The following is a 20,031-nucleotide window of genomic DNA, read 5'->3' as shown; positions in this document are numbered from 1 at the left end:
TGGGATCTTTTATTAAAAGATTAGCACTATCTCCTGCAGTTGGTGGAAAAAAATCTGTTATCACTGAGTTATTTGCAGTTGCAAGGCGGGGTGTTTGAGGGGGGGGGGGGCGAGGAGAGAGAGACACTGGGGAGACCGGAGTAAGGAAGGCGGGGGCAGACCGGGTTGAATGGGAAGGGGAAGGAGGGGGGTGGTCACCCGGACTTCAGGAGAAAGAAAGCACCGTGACCTGGCAATAGGCAAGAATTTCTATCTGCATAATTTGCAGTCTGCTGCCTGTTGGTGACGGCTGGGAGCATAGGGGCTCTGGAGCAGTAGTCTCCTTCTTCTTCCTCGCCTTCTTCTTCTTCCTCTCCTCCCACCCTTTTCTATGTTATTGTTTTTATTTAAAAAGGCGGCTTTTTGAATCCACACGCCCCAATTTACACCCCCACCCCACCCCCACCCCCGGTTAAATAATCATTTGGTATAAAAAGGAAATATCGCCTATTCGGTTTCATTCAGCAGTGCCAAAAAATTTGTTATGAGAAACGGGCCCGCCAACTCTCTTGAAAGAAGGGAAGAGTTGCCAGACGGCGCTTAATAGAGTAACGCCGCAAAAGTTCATTAGGCCCGCTCCAGGCGCGTCCTTCCTAATGGCCGAGAATCCTTATTATTTCATTCTGAGCCGAAAAGGACCGCCTACGTCGCCACCCCGCTCCCGCTCCAGACGCCCTCGAGTCAAGAGGCTAACACGCGGGGACATTAAACCGGGCATTAAACTCTGATTTGTTTTTGACGAGTCCCAGAGAGGGAGATGCGGGCGCGCCAGACACTTAACTACTGTTTGGAGGTGTGAGGGTTGGAGATTTACGAGGAGTAGCCACAACATTTGGGCGGGGAGCGGGGGGGGGGGTGAGTGCGAAGGCTGGCTAAGGGGAGGGGAGCCCGTTCGCAAGGGCGCCCGGGGGCACAGGGGGCACAGGGGACGGCTCCGTGCCGGATTAGAAGCGCGGGTCGCTGGACGTCCCACTCCCTACAGACTATAGATGCCGTCGCGGAACCCTCTCGGCAATGGTACCGCGCGGCACCTTCGACCCACCCCTGACAACGGGACTGGGGAGAGAGCGAGGGAGAAACACGGCGGGATAGTCTGGGTCGCGCCTCTGCCCTCCTGAAGGCTGGCGGTTGCCAATCAAGAATAGCCCCGGGAATCCTTGCAGGGAACGGTCTCGCCTGCGTCTTCGCGCGCCCAGCCGCCTTGCCCGCGGCGGGGAAAGCGTTTCTCTTCCTTCCTTCCTTCCTTCCTTCCTTCCTTCCTTCCTTCCTTCCTTCCTTCCTTCCTTTCCTTTCCTTCCTTCCTTCCTTCCTTCCTTCCTTCCTTCCTTCCTTCCTTCCTTCCTTCCTCTTTAAGCGGGGAGCCTGGGCTTTGGGTTCCCACACTCAGTTCCCCTAAAAAAAACCCGCAACCACTTGGCAGCGAGCGCAAACCCACTTCTTCCTTCCCGATCTGCTGGGTGCCCCAAAGCCCCAGCGATTCTCCTGTCGATTTGATCAAAGCCACGGGAAAGGGTGAGCGGGAGGGGGGGAGAGAGAGAGATGAGTGGAAGCAGTGGATGGACCCACGCGCGTGCGCGCACACCTTTGGAGACAAAATAATCGGAAAGGGATTCACGCCGAAGTTTTTTAAATCTCCCCCCACCACCCGAACACGCGCGCGCGCATGCACACACCCTCCTCCCTCCCTCCCTCCCTCTTTCTCTCATACTCCCCCCCCCTTACACACACACACATTTATGAGACCGCCCACCGCAGAACTAAGACCCCATTCGATTTAAAGCGAGACAGCATTCAGAGGCTGACATTCATTCAATAGATCGAGCGGTCATAAGCAGGCTGTGCGACGGGCGTGCTCGCTCTTTCTTTCCCTCGCCTGACTCTTGCCACTCGAGGCTGCGTTTCTTCTCTTTCACTGGAGGGAAAAGTAATTTAAGGATGTTAAACCAGAGAATCTTTCCGGGCATGGTTTTATTCCTGATGTTTTTCTGTCACTTCATAGAAGATCAAACAGCACAAGGTAAGATACCATTCACACATTTCCTTGCTGGTGTGCCTCTGTCTAATAATCTCTGTATGTCCTTCTAGCCCTCCCTTTCTAACTCACCCGACGCCTTTACCTTCTTCAATCCACCCCAGGCGTTTAAAGCTCCAGTCCTAAACTCGGACAGACCTTCCCACTGAAGTCTCGGGGGGTTCCCAACTTGGCTTAGTTAGGATCGCTTTGCTTTGCGGGCTTTCTGGGAATGCGGAGAGTGGGGAAAAGGAAAATCTACGATTCGCTGGACAGAGAATCCCTCTTCCCGTCAGCCTTATCATCTTAATCACCTTCTTCTCCATCATTAGCTCTAAAGGGCTTTCTAAAAAGCTGGCGTCGTTGTTGCCTGGCTTAAACTTCCACCATCAGCTAAGAACTTTTCCGAGTTTGGCCACCACGGAGGTTCCATCCTGCCTGTGATTTATCCGCCAATTTACACATTTCTAAAACCCACTGAGCCCGTTTCCTTCTACGGGTGCAAAATAATATTCGCATTAGTTCTCACAAATCCGGGCGCGGGTTCCGGGGGAAAGAAAGGGGAGAAGAAAAGAGATTTTAAGTTTGAAGGATTTTCTTTGTGCCTCCGCGTTTCATGTCACTCTGGGAATGAACTTCGGAGGGCTGGGTTTCACAACTGCAAGCATGACTTGCAACGCCAATCTAGACGAGCCTTTCCAGAATAAATCCCCCTTCAGTTCAGTGGAACTTACTTCCATTCCAGGTAAGCGAGTGAAGGGTTAAAGTTAGGATTTGCAACTTTGGGCTTCGTTTAAAGCACAGTAAACGAAACCCACATTTTGGAAACTGAAAATAGTCTCTTCCGCCCCAATTGGTTTGCGTTGTCTGAGAGAGAGGTTAATGACATTACGTCCACAATTTATTGTTCTGTCCCATCCATACATTTATCTTTCATGTTACATCACTGTAACTTTAAGCAAGTAGTAATGAAAAGAACTTCCTAACTGATCGATCCCTTGGTATTGCTGATATTACTACCTTAAAATGGGTGGATTTGGGGCGTGAGAGCAGTTCTGCCTGGCATCCTGTGGGGTTAAGAACAACAAATTCGATTTGATCTGCATTTGTTGGAGGTCAGACTGATGATTCACGAAGAACTGGTTCCAACAAAATTATCTAGATTATCTCAAGGAATAGGACGACAGGTCAGATCAGTGTTTTTGGCACGGTTCCCACAGTAGCGTACACACTCAAGGTTGTTGGTGTCAGTGTGTGCGTGTAAGTGCGTGTTGCTGTTTTCTCCATAAAGTCCATGCCAACTTGTCTATTCCACGTCCTTCTACGTTGCCCCATTGGTAGAGCTGCAAATCGCTGCTGGAGTGCGCGTGCAGTTTGAACGCTCATTCCCACTCTGCTTTTTCTCTTCTCTTCTCTTCTCTTCTCTTCTCTTCTCTTCTCTTCTCTTCTCTTCTCTTCTCTTCTCTTCTCTTCTCTTCTCTTCTCCTCTCCTCTCCTCTCCTCTCCTCTCCTCTCCTCTCCTCTTCACTTTTTTCTTCTGAAATAGGCGAAATTCAAATATTTCGAACGACCCGTCCCTTATACTTGCTAGGATCAGGCGCTCCTACACCTCGGGATTGATGGAGGGGTGGGAGCAGTTGTAGTGAGTTTTCCCCGTAAAGTTTATTGTGCAAACTTCTTTTTAGTGTTAAAAGTTGTTTATCGGTTTAGGTTGTTTATAAACAGGGGAGCTGGGTTGATGAGATCAGCTAATAGGTAGGAAGACAAAGGTTCGTCAATCACAATAACTCTCTTTTCTCGCGCGCGCGCGCACAGATACACGCACTTTTGATGCTGCAGGTCTATTTCAAGACCCTGCCGTGCGCAATTAACCCCTCCCCCCCTCCCCCTCTGAAATTGCTGGCAGTTGTCTACCTTCCCCGGGTGGAATAACGAGGCGTCGAACGGGTTTGATCAAGTTGTTGAAACAGCGCTTCCGTTTGATTCAGAGGAGTAGCTTCAGGTTATGAAACGGGACAAATAAAAGTAAACAGTCTAGTAAAAGTCAATTAAACCCGCACGTGTTATGTCTGGGTCACTGGTAACTGACACTGAGCTGGCTGCGTCTCCCTCTCCCTCTTTCTCTTCCTGCACTAGCTGGGAATTGCTGGCTCCGGCAAGCCAGGAACGGTCGCTGCCAGGTCCTCTACAAAAACGGTCTCAGCAAGGAAGAGTGCTGCAAAACAGGGAGGCTCACCACTGCCTGGACGGAGGAGGATGTCAGCGACCACGTGCTTTTCAAATGGATGATTTTTAGCGGAGGGGCCCCCAACTGCATCCCCTGCAAAGGTGGGTGCTGCTAAGAATGGTCTGGCTCTTGGAAGGGCTTGTAAGTTAATAGATGAAGAGAGGAAGATGCTTCAGACTGATTTAAGCATCTTGCTTCATTCAATCTAGTAACACCTTTACATGAGTAACATTAGATACATTAGATACTACTAGTTCTACAATGAGGAGTGTGGTCCCTGTCCCTGAAGATGTCAAACTACACTGCTGAATTGTCCTCTCCTCCCATAAGGAAAGGATAAGCAAGATTATTTTCAGTGCCAAGGATTGCACATAAAGCATACAAAATCAAGTGGAATGGATGGAAATTGCGCTTGAGCATTTCCTCTCTTCTGTAGAAAAATCCAAAAGTGTAGTCAGATAAAAGCATTTCTTAGAACGTAGGATTCTAAGCATCTCTTAGAATGTAGGACTCTGTGTATATCAATTTTAATTATTAGGCTTCTGAATTATCTTATCTCTCTACAATGAATGGTATTGGATTTTAGAATTTCTAAGAGCCTAGCTAGTAACACTAGTTGATTAGTTGATCAAAAAAAAAAAAAAACACCCCTAGGCTGATCAGAAACAGGATCAGAAGAGATTCCTACTTGGATGAGGGGCTACCAGAGAATGCCAGAGCTGTAGACAAGACTGGGAAGTAAAACAGAAGGAGAGCCTATCCAAGGAGGCAATGTATTGTTGTCAAGAAACCTATCCAAAATGTTTGGATTGTGTTCTACCTGCCCAACTGACCTGACATCCATTTGGATACCAGGAATCAAACTGGAAGTACCAGACCTTCCTCTGACCTAAGCTCACAATTCTGCCTACAAAGAATGTATTCAAATACTGAGCCCAAATTAGAAGGTAATTTGAGTGGAATGTTTTCTCCTCCTTATCATAATGAAGGCTATTTCAAAGTGCACATTTTCCCTCCGTGGCTCAACTGATTGAAAGCCTCATGACTTGACCTGCTCCCCCATTCTGGTCCTTGTTATGCTCACCCAGAAAGGTATTTTGTCTTCACTCAAGTTGTTCCCCAGGTATCCTATTTCTCAGGCAGGTTTATTTGTGACTTTCTTAATCACAGTCTCTGTGCTTTTTTAAGTTTTGTAAAACAAGCTTTCTAACAGGATAGGCTTCCAGCTGCATCAGAGAGCTTGTTGTAAGGAGAGGATCCCTGCCCTCCAGGCAGGGGTCTCCAACCTTGGCAACTTTTTTAAGGCTTGTGGACTTCAATTCCCAGAGTTCCTCAGCCAGCAAAGCTGGGAGTTGAAGTCCACAAGCCTTAAAGTTGCCAAGGTTGGAGACCTCTGCTCCAGAGGATGATGTAAAGAAGAATCCTTTACCTGCGTTTAAATGCACTAGCATTTAAAACAAATTTCAGACCTAGCTGAAATACAGAATGGTGTGTATATGAGAATATTATGATTGATGTGTGTCCATGGTGCCAGCAGGATAGTACTAAAGAAAGCTAAGAGAGGATACAATGGAAATGCAGCTCCGAAGTCACTTAACTTAGTGTGGCACACACATCATGAGCTAAAAGTAAAAACTATGCATTGCAACCAAAGCTTTTCACCCTGCAACCTTGAGAAATCTCTGCTCCAGTAACCTTCAGCATGAAGGATGTTAGAGAACAATCTCAGCTCATGTCAAGGGCACCATATGAGCAGAGATGTTATTGCACTGAATGATGGGGGTGGATAGGGGAGGCGGCTGAAACAAAAATAAGGCAGTTTGGTATCCTGTCTCCCAACTGGCACTCAGTGTGTTTCCTTGATGGAAATTAGTCACCTTGACATATACAGTACTTATCAGTGCAATGAGAGATTAATCTATTCTATCTGTTCAGAGTCTGAACTCACTCATCCTGCTAAGCCATAGTTTATTGAACAAACCAAAGATGAGTTCCCAGAATATGATAACCTCTAAACCAGTGTTTCTTAGCCTTGACTTTAAGATCTGTAGACTTTAACTCCATATTTCCCCATGCTGCCTCAAAGTTGTCAAGGGTAACAAATACTGCTCTAAACCATAGCTTGCACTTTGTAACAGCTGGATTTCTACAACACCCTAAATCAAAGTTGAACAAACCACATTATGCTACTGCAAAGTATGACCTGAGCCAAACTGTATTTAGAGAGGTTTTAAAGTTTAACTGCTACTATTGTTTTTTTATGTAAAATTGCATGTCATTTCATTGCAAGTTAACAGACTAATTTTCTAGGGAGGGCACTGTCGTTATTTTCTGACCTCACCATCACTGTAGGCATCATTAGTGCACTTTTCATAATCTCTTGCAAGCAATCTGCTCAGAAAATGGAAGGCCTCTGTGTTTGATTTTTTTTCATGTAGTGTTGTTGGAAAAAATTGTGAGTCAACAATATTCTCATGTGTTGCCTATGAAATTGCGATGGGAGATTTAGATGTTATTAGGCAATGATTTTGGATTTTATGTCACCTGCCCAACTCTTTTCTCTCCATTCCCCTTCCACTCCCTCTTTTAGAAACCTGTGAGAATGTGGACTGTGGACCTGGGAAGAAATGTAAAATGAACAAGAAGAACAAACCTCGGTGTGTCTGTGCTCCAGATTGCTCAAATATCACATGGAAGGGACCTGTGTGTGGCTTGGATGGGAAAACCTACAAGAATGAGTGTGCCCTTCTGAAAGCCAAATGTAAAGAACAACCAGACCTTGAAATCCAGTATCAGGGCAAATGCAAAAGTATGTTTACGGTAACCCTGTTTTCTCAATCCTAGAGTCAGGGATAGAAAGCATGTATAGAAAAGCCCATATAAACCACTTCTTCTGCAGAAAGATGATAGGACCCAGTGAGAAAACAGGTTGTGAATTGTGTTCATGTTCACAAAATAATAACATAAAGGGCTGTTCTAAACACAGACAATGGGATGGGCAATTTTACCATTGTCTTGTCAAACTTGGTGCCCCCAAATGTGTGCTTTTCAATTCCCAGAATCCTCAGTAATTCCACACTGGCTGAGGTATTCTGGGAAGCTGAAATCTGCACATCTAGAGAATGCCCAGATTGGAAAAGGCTTTACTAAGTAACCAAACGTCATTCCTATAGAGCGTATTTATATTTCTGCAGCAGAACAAAGTAGAAAATCCAGAGATGACTAAGTTGTATCATAAACATTCTGCAAGTTTTTTTAAAAAAAATGAGGGAAAAAGTTAGATAGTTGCTCCTTGATGAATTATCTGCCTTTTCACTTGCAAGTAAATTGTGTCAGACCCAGGGGCTGTCTAAGCCAGCATTCAGTTTCCACAAATGTCTCATGGAGGCACAGTAGCAAACACACAAAAGCAATAATAGCATCCTGACCACATTTCCAAGTAACTGCCTACAATATTGGATATAATCAGTGGTGGGATTCAAGTAATTTAACAACCGGTTCTCTGCCCTAATGATTTCTTCCAACAACCAGTTTGCCAAACTGCTCAGAAAGTTAACAACCGGTTCTCCCGAAGTGGTGCGAACTGGCTGAATCCCACCACTGGATATAATTCACAGCCATCACAGACAGTATTTTCTGATAACCTTGTCTGCTCTGTGTCTAATACCTCCTCGAAGTCATACTTGTTGATGGTTGCACTGCATCTTCTGGCAGTGGATTCCATCATTAAACTACACAGGAGGGGAAAAAAACCACATGCCAAGAATACAGATCTGCAGTTCTTATACCAGTTGTCAAAAAGTACACAACCTATTTTCCTTAAAGTTGGAAATTAAACTGTGGACTCGGTGATACAAACCTGTGGTCTACGAGTCCTTCCCATCTATTTGTAGCCTTGAAAGTTTGCTCACATGCCAGTTTTAGATTCGGAGGAGGCAGCAATACCCCCTTATTAGCATGAGAACCCCTTCCTTGGAGGTCTTCCCGATTGTTTCCAGATGCCGTGGAACAGTTTGGAGCAGCTGAAGCTACAGCTTCTCATTCTTGTTGGCTAGAGAGTAGCTGACAAGGAAGCGGAAACACCAAACTGGACCATGGCAAAGCCATTATGACATTGACAGTGGGCTTCTTCAAGGTTATGCATTTTGACAGATGCGAAGTCCTAATGCTTTTTCTAGGATGATAAGAGTTACTAGGTGGTAGATCACTGATCTCAAGTCCAGGACCTTACAATTACTAGGTCATCCATGCAGCAGCTAGAGTATATACTAAAGATTGCTGGTCCACTGCCTTAGTTTAATCAAATCTTTTCAGTTTTTGCTATTTGTGTCTATTCTGATGGCTCAGATGCTCTTATTATTCACATAATGTTTTCCCTACCGTTTATTTCAGAGACCTGTAGGGATGTTTTATGCCCAGGCAGTTCCACATGCGTGGTTGATCAAAATAATAATGCCAACTGTGTGACATGCAATCGGATTTGCCCCGAGCCAACTCTACCCGAACAGTATCTCTGCGGGAATGATGGAATAACATATGCAAGTGCCTGCCATCTAAGAAAAGCTACTTGCCTGCTTGGAAGATCCATTGGCCTAGCCTATGAAGGAAAATGTGTCAGTAAGTACCATGGAACAAGAGATTACAGGTCTATTTTTAAAATAAGAGGAAATACATAAAGGGGAAAGCTTTTCCAACTGATCCGGAATCCTTATTTCATAGCACAAACCTAGTTCAGTTTTTTCCTGGCGGTTGTTCTCAATAGTTATTGTTTTTAGATTCCACCTCAGCAGGAATTCCAGGATCCTTGACTTAGCACAGCCACTAGAATCTCTCAGACACATGAGGTGGCATGGCTAGATACAAATATTTTTTTTTTTGCATTACCAGAATAAAGCAGCAATTGATTGTCCTCTTATCAGAATTAAGGGGCAAATTACCTTTTAAATCCTACTTTAGCAGTTCAAATCCACGTCTCTTCTTCCCTGAAGCGGAATTGTTATTGGTTATTTATATAACTGACTTCTTTGCCCCAGAAACTACTGGCACTTACCTTGCTTCTGAGAAATGTTGCTTGGATTGCTCCACATCTGGAAGGTCTCACAAAAGGGGAGATGGAATGTTATGAGAGAAATGGCTCTTGATCTTATATGTCATGTGGGGGCATTTGAAGGTAGGGATGGCCAAGGAGTAAGTGGGCTTCCTGTCACTACATGTATAGGTAGTCCTTGTTTAATGACCTTAACTAGGACCAGAATAGGGATGCCTGGCTAAGACGCTGAGTTTGTCGATCGAAAGGTTGGCAATTCAGCGGTTCAAATCCCTAGTACCGCGTAATGGGGTGAGCTCCTGTTACTTGTCCCAGCTTCTGCCAACCTAGCAGTTCGAAAGCACATAAAAATGCAAGTAGAAAAATAGGGACCACCTTTGGTGGGAAGGTAACAGCGTTCCATGCATCTTTGGCATTGAGTCATGTCGGTCACATGACCACGGAGACGTCTTCGGACAGCGCTGGCTCTTCGGCTTTGAAACATAGATGAGCACTGTCCCCTAGAGTCGGGAACGACTAGCACATATGTGCGAGGGGAACCTTTACCTTTACCTTTAGGACCAGAATTCCCATCGCTAAGCAAATCAGTCATTAGGCAAAGCATCACATAACTCTACCACTTAGTGATAATAGTTCTAATAGTTCCAGTTGTTAGGCAAGGACTACACATTCCCCGTGCTCTGCCATGTTGGGTTCCACTTCAATTCTCCCCATCTGCCTATCTCTGTCCTTATCATTGCTCTTTGGCCACTCTGCACTCTGCCACCACCATCTATCCTTGCTTTCTCCTAGCTCTCCCAGCTTCACCATCTTCTTCTAATGAAGCACACCCAGCCAAGGCAGCTGCTGACCTGTTGAAGACCTCTGCAATGTCACAAAGAGTTCTCCAGGCTCTGGGGAGGGTTTGCGAAGCATCAAGTAGACCTCGCAATGCCTTTGGGTGGCCAAAAGACAGAGGTGGGGAGAAGATAAGCCAGTGTGGGGAGTTGCAATTGTTAATGAAGGTGGGCTGTCAAGTGCCCAAATTTTGATTGCCTGAATGTAGGGTAATTGAGCAGCCAAAACCTGGAGCATCAGTTGTAACTACCATTTTTTCAGCACTCTCATAACTTTGAACAGTGGCTGAATAAATAAATGCCTGTTAAGGGAGGACTACCTATACAAAACCTGAGCAACCTGGGATTTGAATTGCATCTCAGGAATTGTAATGGGATAGCTTTCCCATTGCACCAGAAGGTAACTTAAGGTTATACAGGAAGCTCCATAGTATTATAACCAAATGATCTACATTATCTGACAATTTTATCAGAATGGTAAAGTTGCAATATTGTGACACAAGATCCACCTCTTACATGCATCCATGAGATGTCACAATATATGTACAAAACAGGCAGAGCTTGTATTGTGGCATTAAAATGCTTGTTTGCTCTCTGTGCTACCTGTATAGGTATCTGTGAGTACAACTTTCTCCTCTTGCAACTTTTAGAGCTGATTAACGCACTGCTTAAGGATAGTTAAAAAGTAATGGGGAAAGTAGACCACATTACACATTTTAACCTCAACATTTTGTCATTGTTCCCAATTTTTTTAAAAATCCACTTAAGGTAACTAAGTCATTTTGCTTAATGATAAAGGTCGGTCTCAATGGAGAATGAAGCTGGAAGAAGCCATGTTACCAGATAGTGACAGTTTTAGTTCTACTCTGTGCTAGTAACAAGAAGAACTAAAACTCTTAAGAGAAATTTCCTACTCCTAAAGTAATCTTATTCATTAATGCTGCTAAAAGAATAAGAGAGATGATTAAAATGATATATTTACATATCACTTCTTGATATGTAATGTGGCAGTGGTAATAAGGGTAGTTTATTCAAGAATTATGCATGAGGACTAGGCATGAGATGGCCCTCCAGATGCTGATGTGCTCAATTTCCAGTTTTCTGGAAAGTGATGATTCCGCCACATCTGAAGGTCTGCCCTCTGCCATAAATTCCATTGGTGTTATTATCTTACCAAATTGGAAAGGGTGGTTTACTAAAAGCCCCTTAAAGTGAGTGAAAGTCAGAAGAAAGTTTGAAATCAGAAGCTTTCTGATTCTAGCTCAATCTCTTATTTGCACCAGCTCAGGGAAGCAGGAAAAATCATACTGCTTAGGTAGGGGTTCCTTTGTTTGGTTTGGTGTTGTCCCACATGCCCTCCTCTGAAATATTACTTCTGGTTTAAAAATGACAAATTAAAACAGAGAAGGATAGTTTGGTTAGTCAGTTAACAGAGATCTGATTTCAACCCATTTCTATGTGTGGAAAATCACTTACATATTGTTGCCAAGAGAACTCCCTGGCTATATAAGTTACCAAAAATTGTAATCGCTTTATGTCCCCATCTTAGATTATAGACAGTAAATTATAAATATTATTATGTTTATTTATCAAACATAGATTGATCCAGTAGCATGTCTGTTTAATTAACAGTCTCAAGTAGAATGCAACCTTCTCAAACCAAAAGAGAAGATGGCAGGTGGTGCTTTAAGCAATATTTAGGATAATATAGCTAACTACAATTCTCAGAATACTTTAGCATTAATTGTGCTGACTAGGATTACTGGGAAACATTATTTAGTAACTTTTGGAAGGCGACACGATCCCTAGTCCTGAATTGATAGCAAAATCCATACCTTCAACTTTAAGCAATATGGAATTTGAAAATTCATAATGTTTCCCTCTTAATATGTTTTTCTTAGTTTTGTACATCTCTCAGAATCCACTGAAGTTGGACAGCCAATAAATATAAATAAATAATTAAAAATAATAAGCTAATATTAAAGGCCTCTAGAAAGCAAATGGGAGAAAGCTTTGACAGAAATACACAAAAAGTGTTACCTAGGCCTCGGTGGCGCAGTGATTAGAGTGCAGTATTACAGGCTACTTCTGCTGACTGCCAGTTGACTGCAATTTGGCAGTTCAAATCTCACCAGGCTCAAGCTGGACTCAGCCTTCCATCCTTCCGAGGTGGGTAAAATGGGGACCCAAATTGTTGGGGGCAATATGCTGACTCTGTAAACTGCTTAGAGAGGGCTGTAAAGCACTGTGAAGCAGTATATAAGTCTAAGTGCTATTGCTATTGCTATTGCTATTGCTATTGCTATTGCTATTGCTATTGCTATTGCTATTGCTAGGCAAAGACAGCTGAACTCTTTAAATCCTAGAGATTAAGATAATATTCTGAAGCTACTGAGGGAAATGCCTCTCAAATTCAATGGAGTGTAAGAAGAAGAGCTAAAGTACAATAAGGCTTGCAAGATTGATGTCAGCCCCACTAGATAACCCAGACCAGGAAACTGACTCGAAAGGTAGACTAAAGCTATATTTGATTGAGATGGGCTATAATAGCAGAATCTTGCAAGTCTGATGTTTTATTTCCCCTTCCTTACTCTCTACATATCTTAATAGATCCTGATCCACATATACTCAGCCACTCTTTAACTCTCATCAGTCACCTTCACTGGTTTCCGTTACCTCTTTCATTTCTGTTGTTTGATTGAGCAATATAACTTCCAATCCACTGAAATGCAACCAGAGCAATATGCCAGGAATGACTAACCAGGAATGGCAAACACATTCTCTCCCTTCTTTTGTTCTCTCATGGCTGCTGATGGAGCAGCAATAAACCCAAATGGTTCAGAAGAAGTTGATTAGGGGAATAAATCAGTTCTGAATGTTTATCCAAAAGACTGGAAATGAATCACTTCCTGTCATGATCTCAATAATGTATCAGGATTGGATTTTGAAATATTTCAGCTATTTTCTGAAAATGAATGAAGTATCCAGATTGCTTAATAATCCTAGTTCAGTGCTAGTTAATTGGCTGAGGGATTTTTTTGCATAATTTATTGACACTGGTAGATGGAAATATTCCATTATAACCAGTTATACTCAAATCATATTATTCATTTCATATTTATAAATCTGCATATATTCTTCCATATTTAATAGTGTCCATTTTAATTTATTATGTATTTGCCAATACCTAAAATGTTTGAAGTTCTTTGTATAGAGATTTATTTTATTGCTGTCATTTGTATAGAGATTTATTTTATTGCTGTCATTTGTATAGAGATTTATTTTATTGCTGTCATTTATCCTGAATTTATCTAACTTGTCTGATGATGGCATTTATACAGTCAAAGCCTACAAGCCAGATAAAACTATTACACCATCTCTGACTGGCTAACTAATTTAAGAATAAGGAAAAAAGTAGATAAGTTAAAATCCTTCCTAATAAATATCAGGAGGCAAACATGATAAGAAAAAGTAGATGTTTTCAAAAAGTTGCTAGTTCTGACTTCAAATTATTAAAATGGGGGTGGGGGGAAAACCTGGCCCAGCTCTTGCATAAAACATTCCACTCCACATCTGCCACATCACAACTACTTCCTTGCTATGGAAAAATGCTATTATATACAAATTTATATTTTAAAAACTCATAGGAATGCACTTCTTGGATCCAGAAGGATAGAATTTGGTCAAAAAACTTTCCACCAAATCCAGTTGTCAATTATTGAAGACTAGTCTTTGGCCTTGATTCCACTGGAATGTGTGATACTTGTGAATACCAAGACTTTGAAAACGTTTTCTGACCACATAGCTTAGGATTCTGTTCAACTGGATTCCAATGGAAACATTTTGCTAGGCACGAAAGCTTAGGAAACACACACTGGATTGATCCAAAACCGCTTTTCTCCCTTACAAATACTAAATATGTATAATGGACATCTGCAAGTACTAAAATCATGATCAAACATAATCTGTATCAGCATCTTGCAGTGGCTTATAAATTGATAAAGTAGAAAGTAAATAAATAAATCATTTTTCCAGTAAAAGATCAGGAACATTGCAATTACATTTGGATTAAGACTTGATTCCTCTAAAACAGGTCTGTAGAATAGTTTACTTGTCCTTTGAATGTTCTGCCTAACCAGGAAAGCCATTCTACAATGTAAACAGTACCATCAGAGGTAAATGCTGCGTAACTTAATATCCTAACATTAATATTAATAAGTATTCCCCAGGTGAGAAATCACCTGTCACATTAAATATTAAAGTTCAGTGATAACTGAACTAAAGGCGATACACAAAGTTTTTAGGGACCACGTGAAACCCTGAGGATTCAGACTAAATATTTCTGAGTCCATATCTAATTGTGATGTGAGCAAGCATTTGCACATGTGCACAATAACACAAAAATACACACACAGCCTATTCCTGTGCCCCACTGAAGATTATTGTTCTCCTCACTATAGGTGGCTCAGTGGCTAAGACATGTCGATCAGAAAAGTCGGCAGTTCGGCGGTTCAAATCCCTAGTACAGGTCTCCTGCGTGAACAGGGGGTTGGACTAGATGACCTCCAAGGTCCCTTCCAACCCTGTTACTGTTATCCTAACTGATTTGGGAAGAAACTAAGCAAACAGAGCAAATAAGACTCCCAGGGATGCTATAGTCTGCATGAAAGGCACAGGTTATAAGCAGTGGTGAAATCCAAATTTTTTTACTACCAGTTCTGTGGGTGTGGCTTGGTGAGCGTGGCAGGGGAAGGATACAGCAAAATCTCCATTTCCACCCCACTCCTGGAGGAAGGATATTGCAAACTTTCCATTCCCATCCCACTCTGTTGCCAGCCAGAGGTGGAATTTGCCAGTTCTCTGAACTACTCAAAATTTCTCCTACCGGTTCTCCGAACTGCTCAAAATTTCAGCCACCGGTTCTCCAGAACCTGTCAGAACCTGTGGATTTTACCCCTGGTTATAAGTGTTGCTTATGTTCTAGCATGTTCTAACATGCTTCTATGTTCCTTTGGTTTCAAGGGAATAGATTTAAATATACGCCTAACTTCCCCATTTAAATAACCTTTTTAAGATGCTGCACATTGATGAATCATATCCAGTTTTCCAAAAAAGTTGTGCTTTTACAACTACTACTCTTAAATCATATTCTAGGTTAGTACTGCTAAACTTAATAGGATGATTTTATAAACTGGTTTTTCAAAACCTAATCTGTCCATTTATTGTAACTTTTCAATCTTCTTTTGAATTTAAAATCAAACAGAGTATTACATTTGTAGTATTCTTGCATTTATGTTTGTGTTTGTTGTATCAAATGGTATTCTCAGAAACAGAAAAAAAAATTAAACTGAGACCCTTGATATGTGAGCTTCAGTTTATGAGATTTCAATGCAAGAAGATAAGCCCAGTAGTTGTTCACCAGATTATTCATAGAGAAATTTCTTCAGATGTTATAAATGGCTTTTTTATATATATATAATGTCATGTTGTACCTACTTCTTTGGATCCAACCCTGGAAGGCCTTGGAAAGGCCATTTCCAGAAATTCCTATCTCAATGACCTCCAGAGTTTTGAAGAGTTGTTGCCTAGATACAACTGGAAGGCACCAGTTTGCAAAAGCAGATCTAGATTGCGTAGCCAGCCAGTACATTGGGACATCTGATCTTTGATAAGAAAAAAAGGTCATTTTTCTCAAGAAACAACGCATTTCTTCCCCATTTGCCTTTCACTTTAAAATTCTGTGTGTTTTTTTAAAATTCTGTGAGCACTGACATCCAAGATCAAGTGAGCTTCAACAGTTTCTGAGCACTATGCAATTACAGGCTGACTAGCAGCTTGGGAAACCAGTATTAAATAAGGAATCATGTAGGCTAAATTCTAAATGACTATTCAAACATAACTCTTATTGTATTTAATGACACTGGCCTAGGTGACAAAGTGCTGAAGAATGGGAAAATAAATAGGTTGGCTCTTGATATCCTAAGCCCTTTCTTAGGTCAAAGAGTTACACTGAAGTCATGCCATGTATATGCCATTTTTTAAAGTATAACTGTGTATTAATGCTGTCCTATTGCAGCTAAAGGTCAGCTCTTCACATAAAGTAGTTTTGAATAATCAAGCTGCAAGCTTGCTGTAGCCTGATCTCTGTCTTTGTCTCTTATTCTCTCTGTTCCTGTCTGTCTGTCTGTCTGTCTGTCTGTCTGTCTGTCTCTGTCTCTGTCTCTGTCTCTGTCTCTGTCTCTGTCTCTGTCTCTGTCTCTGTCTCTGTCTCTGTCTGTCTCTCTCTCTCACACACACACACGGACAGAGACATGCAAACAAAAGTAAAGAAAGCATCAGCAAAGAGTAGACAAGCTATTTCAACTTTTAGGAACATTCTTGCCATTGGATTCATTAAATCTGATTTCTCTGGGCAGCAGGCTTTTTATGTGCACATGTCAGGAAAACAGTATTCTCAGAGCCACCTTGAACCACAAGATGGGCAGCAAATAAAATAGTTTGCTATCAGTTTATCTTTGTTGATAATAAAGTGCACCCCCACCTCCATCCATCTTAAGAACTTGAGAACTATACATTACATTATTACTGTCACTAGGGCAGAAATTAAAAAGCAGATTTTTAAAGTTCTCTCCTGTCCTTTCCAACCATTTTTAAAAGAATTCCCTTCAACTGAAATTAAAAGAAAGGAATAATAAATTAATTTCAAGCCAACGTAGATTACATGTCTACTTGGGCAAATGTTTGGGCCAGGGGTGTCAAACTCGCATCGTCACAGTGTCATCATGTGACGTATTGTGATTTTTTTACCCCTTCGCTAAACTGGGCGTAGGCGTGGCCAGCACGTGATGCATCCAACCCTTGGGCCACGCATTTGACACCTCTGGTTTAGGCTAAAAGGACTTTGCTGTAATGAATACTCCATCCTATCTGGAAAAGAAACCCAGTCAATGTTCCTTTTGTTCCTATGTAAAGCTGGATTTTCCAAGGTTTTTCCTTTTAGTATTGAAAAGAATCAGCCTTTGAGGCTACTGGGCAGTACGAGATGATTCTCAACATTTTATTTTCCATCAGAGATCTCTCCCCAACTTAAGGCTGGGAAATATGTTGAATTACACGGTTTTGGCATAACCCTCCCAAGTGTTGTTGGATAGTAATTTTAGTCAGACTCAAGTCCCACTAATTCTGCTGAATCTACATCAAGCTTGGCTGGAATTAAATCCAGATAATACTATTTATACCAACAGGAAATAGGAAGAAGTGTTATATTTTGTGCTATACTCTATACCGGGAATAGAACTGGACTTGGGTACTATGCATCTTGTCTTGAAGGTTGGGCATCATTTCTACTACATCACTACCCCCCCCCCCAACATTTTTGAGAGCATTGTTTTTCTTTTGCTCTTTTAACCCTTATCTCTTCCCATTTTTCATTTAATGAAAACCCTTTATAGAAGCCAAATCTTGTGAAGACATCCAGTGCAGCACTGGGAAGAAATGCTTGTGGGATTCCAGAGTGGGCAGAGGACGGTGTGCCCTTTGTGATGAGCTATGTCCAGAAAGCAAATCAGACGAAGCTGTCTGTGCCAGTGATAACACCACTTATCCAAGTGAGTGTGCCATGAAGGAAGCAGCCTGTTCCCTGGGTGTGCTATTGGAAGTAAAACACCCAGGATCTTGCAACTGTAAGTGAGATTTTTAACCTTGCAGGAACTTTAATCTTCTGAAGGCAAACAAACAAAAATCCTTAGAATAGGTGAGGATGGAAACCTTTATTAAACAGGAAAGAAAACTATGCAGTAGTGAGATCTTGTGTAGAAAGATTTATGTATTATGCAGAAATCTTGCGCTTGATGAGAAGAAAATTCAAATGTTTGAGGGTCCTTTCTCTTTTTAGGGAAGTGTCTAACATCAGAAAGTTGCCTTAAATGCATCTTCCTAGCTGTTTCTTGCCTTCCGTTAATTTTGTTTGCTTGAGTGTGCTTTGCTGCCTGCTTTATTAACACTTGGCTATAACCTAATTGCTCCCTCACCTCAACCCTTCCCAAACTAGCTTAACCCCTAACCATGTGGGCTGCTGTCCGCTCACGATGGCCTCTGAATGAAGGACTCAACAGCAGTTTAAAAACCTAGAACACAAGAGCACTTTTTATCTAATTTCAGGAATCTGCCAAATAAACCTGAGCCATTGAGTCTCCAGAACTTGCTGCAGTTATGACTTCATAGATTATGTAACACACACTTTACACATACATGCAAAAAGACAAACAAACAAACCAAAACCCACAATCAACTTTATTGTATAACCACAGGTGCCAAAGTGCATCTCACTGCAATCTACGCTTTAAAAAACATGCCACATCCTATTTTGGCTATGCAGGGGGCTTTGAAAACATGCACAGACAGCTTCTGCGCTTTGTCATCCGTATTTAAACAAGAGCTCCCCTGTATTCTCCTATCTAGCCATCAATGAAGAGCCTGAGGAAGAGGATGAAGAGGATGACCAGGACTACAGCTTTCCTATATCTTCCATTCTAGAGTGGTAAAAATTTCCATCACTTTTGAAACAGCCATTGGGCAAGGCAATGTCCATACTGTACATAAGTGTATGCTTATTTATTTGGGGAAGAAAGAAGTATACATATAGTTGAATCTTGTAGACATTTATTTATACTGTGTCATGTTTTATAATTTATACATTAAAGAAGTCTGATTGACTGTACACCTTTTTTTTTGAAGAAGAAGAAGAAGAAATGTAATCGTTATGGGATGAGCTGTGTTATTTATTGTGAGGTCTCTTGCTTGTAAAGTAAAGCTTTTTTTCTTGTAAACTATAAATCCATTCCTTAGAGCCTAACCCTCCTCCCCAATTACAATTTTCAGCTCCTTATTTCTGCCAATGTTAACTCTTTTCCATTTTAACAAAACTTTGCATGACAGTTTCAGTTACATTTTCTATTTATTGTGTTTCCTTCTTGCCAATTCTGTATATAAATACATGATCCCTCGGATATTTGTTTACAAGGAATCTTGACTGACCAAAAGGCGCTGTAAACTGAGTTAAGTATATATTTGAGGTGGAAAGAGGGAAAGCTTTAACAAAACCTCTTTCCCTGGCTATGTTCTCTGATTGTATCATGTAGTAATGGGATCTCAAAATCCTGAACATTTATATTGTACTATGAGAATTCAAACCCAAAGATCGGATTATGAAGGGTTTTTTAGTTGCTATGTGGCTAAATGTAAAGAAAGCATTATTTTCTTTTTTTAAGAAAAAGAAGAAAAATGAAAATACATTGTCATGAACATCAATGTTTTATTAGGTCTGTCCTCGCAGATGGTCCTGCGTTCCATTTTTTTGACATTCTTTTTGTTTCACATTCAAAATGTTAACAGAATATTATATCAAAGCTTTATCAGTTCAAGTTTCTTGTTTTTCATAATACTTTCTTTTTCTGAGGCAATTTTATATTTTCAAACATGACAAGTTAAATATAAATTCATTTAAATATATAGTTTTGTACTTTTCTACCATGTAAATGTGCAATGTATATAAAAGTTATAATGTGTATTTGTAAATAATTATGAGTGAAAAAAATAAAAAATGGATATCCTTTCCCCCAAACCTGTGTATATTGACTTCAGTTATTGGTTGGGTTAAGATGGTGTACAAGAATGGGTTTTTAAATGTGGGGAAGGTGATTAATGAAGAGGGTATTTAGTATCTGCAAAAAGTTATTTCAGGTTTTATTCTGAACTTCCATAATGCAATGTGTCTTTATCAAATAGTTAATATCTAAATAGAAAACCACCAGATTTATATCTTTTGGCATGCTTCTATTATGGAAAAAGGGTAATATAAATGTAATAATTA

The 20,031-nt window shown here is 41.3% G+C and overlaps 1 protein-coding gene across 2 annotated transcripts; it reads left to right on the top strand.

The window, feature by feature from the left end:
* The first annotated feature begins 1,848 nt into the window (after positions 1-1,848).
* FST (follistatin) lies at positions 1,849-19,760 on the top strand. Of its 2 annotated transcripts, none has more exons than XM_070935895.1 (6): positions 1,849-2,056; positions 4,187-4,378; positions 6,868-7,086; positions 8,670-8,894; positions 17,612-17,842; positions 18,621-19,760. In XM_070935895.1, exons 1-6 carry the CDS (start codon positions 1,975-1,977, stop codon positions 18,701-18,703), a joined length of 1,032 nt encoding a protein of 343 aa, XP_070791996.1. In that variant the 5' UTR covers positions 1,849-1,974; the 3' UTR covers positions 18,704-19,760. The 2 variants fall into 2 exon arrangements, with proteins under 2 accessions (XP_070791996.1, XP_070791997.1); XM_070935896.1 differs by having other exon boundaries at positions 17,612-17,767; positions 18,321-18,712.
* The last annotated feature ends 271 nt before the right edge of the window (positions 19,761-20,031 follow it).

The sequence above is a fragment of the Pituophis catenifer genome, unplaced genomic scaffold, assembly GCF_029215685.1.
Source record: "Pituophis catenifer annectens isolate HBS135680 unplaced genomic scaffold, rPitCat1.0.hap2 SCAF_2, whole genome shotgun sequence".
NCBI lineage: Eukaryota > Metazoa > Chordata > Lepidosauria > Squamata > Colubridae > Pituophis > Pituophis catenifer.
This window is presented reverse-complemented; position numbering and strand designations above follow the sequence as displayed.

What these genes read in the sequence shown, in the direction of transcription:
- FST (XM_070935895.1), top strand. Translation starts at nt 1,975, where the DNA reads ATGTTAAACCAGAGAATCTTTCCGGGCATGGTTTTATTCCTGATGTTT. An exon ending in AGAAGATCAAACAGCACAAG is followed by an intron (nt 2,057 to 4,186) that starts GTAAGATACCAT and finishes TTCCTGCACTAG; the next exon opens with CTGGGAATTGCTGGCTCCGG. An exon ending in GTATCAGGGCAAATGCAAAA is followed by an intron (nt 7,087 to 8,669) that starts GTATGTTTACGG and finishes CGTTTATTTCAG; the next exon opens with AGACCTGTAGGGATGTTTTA.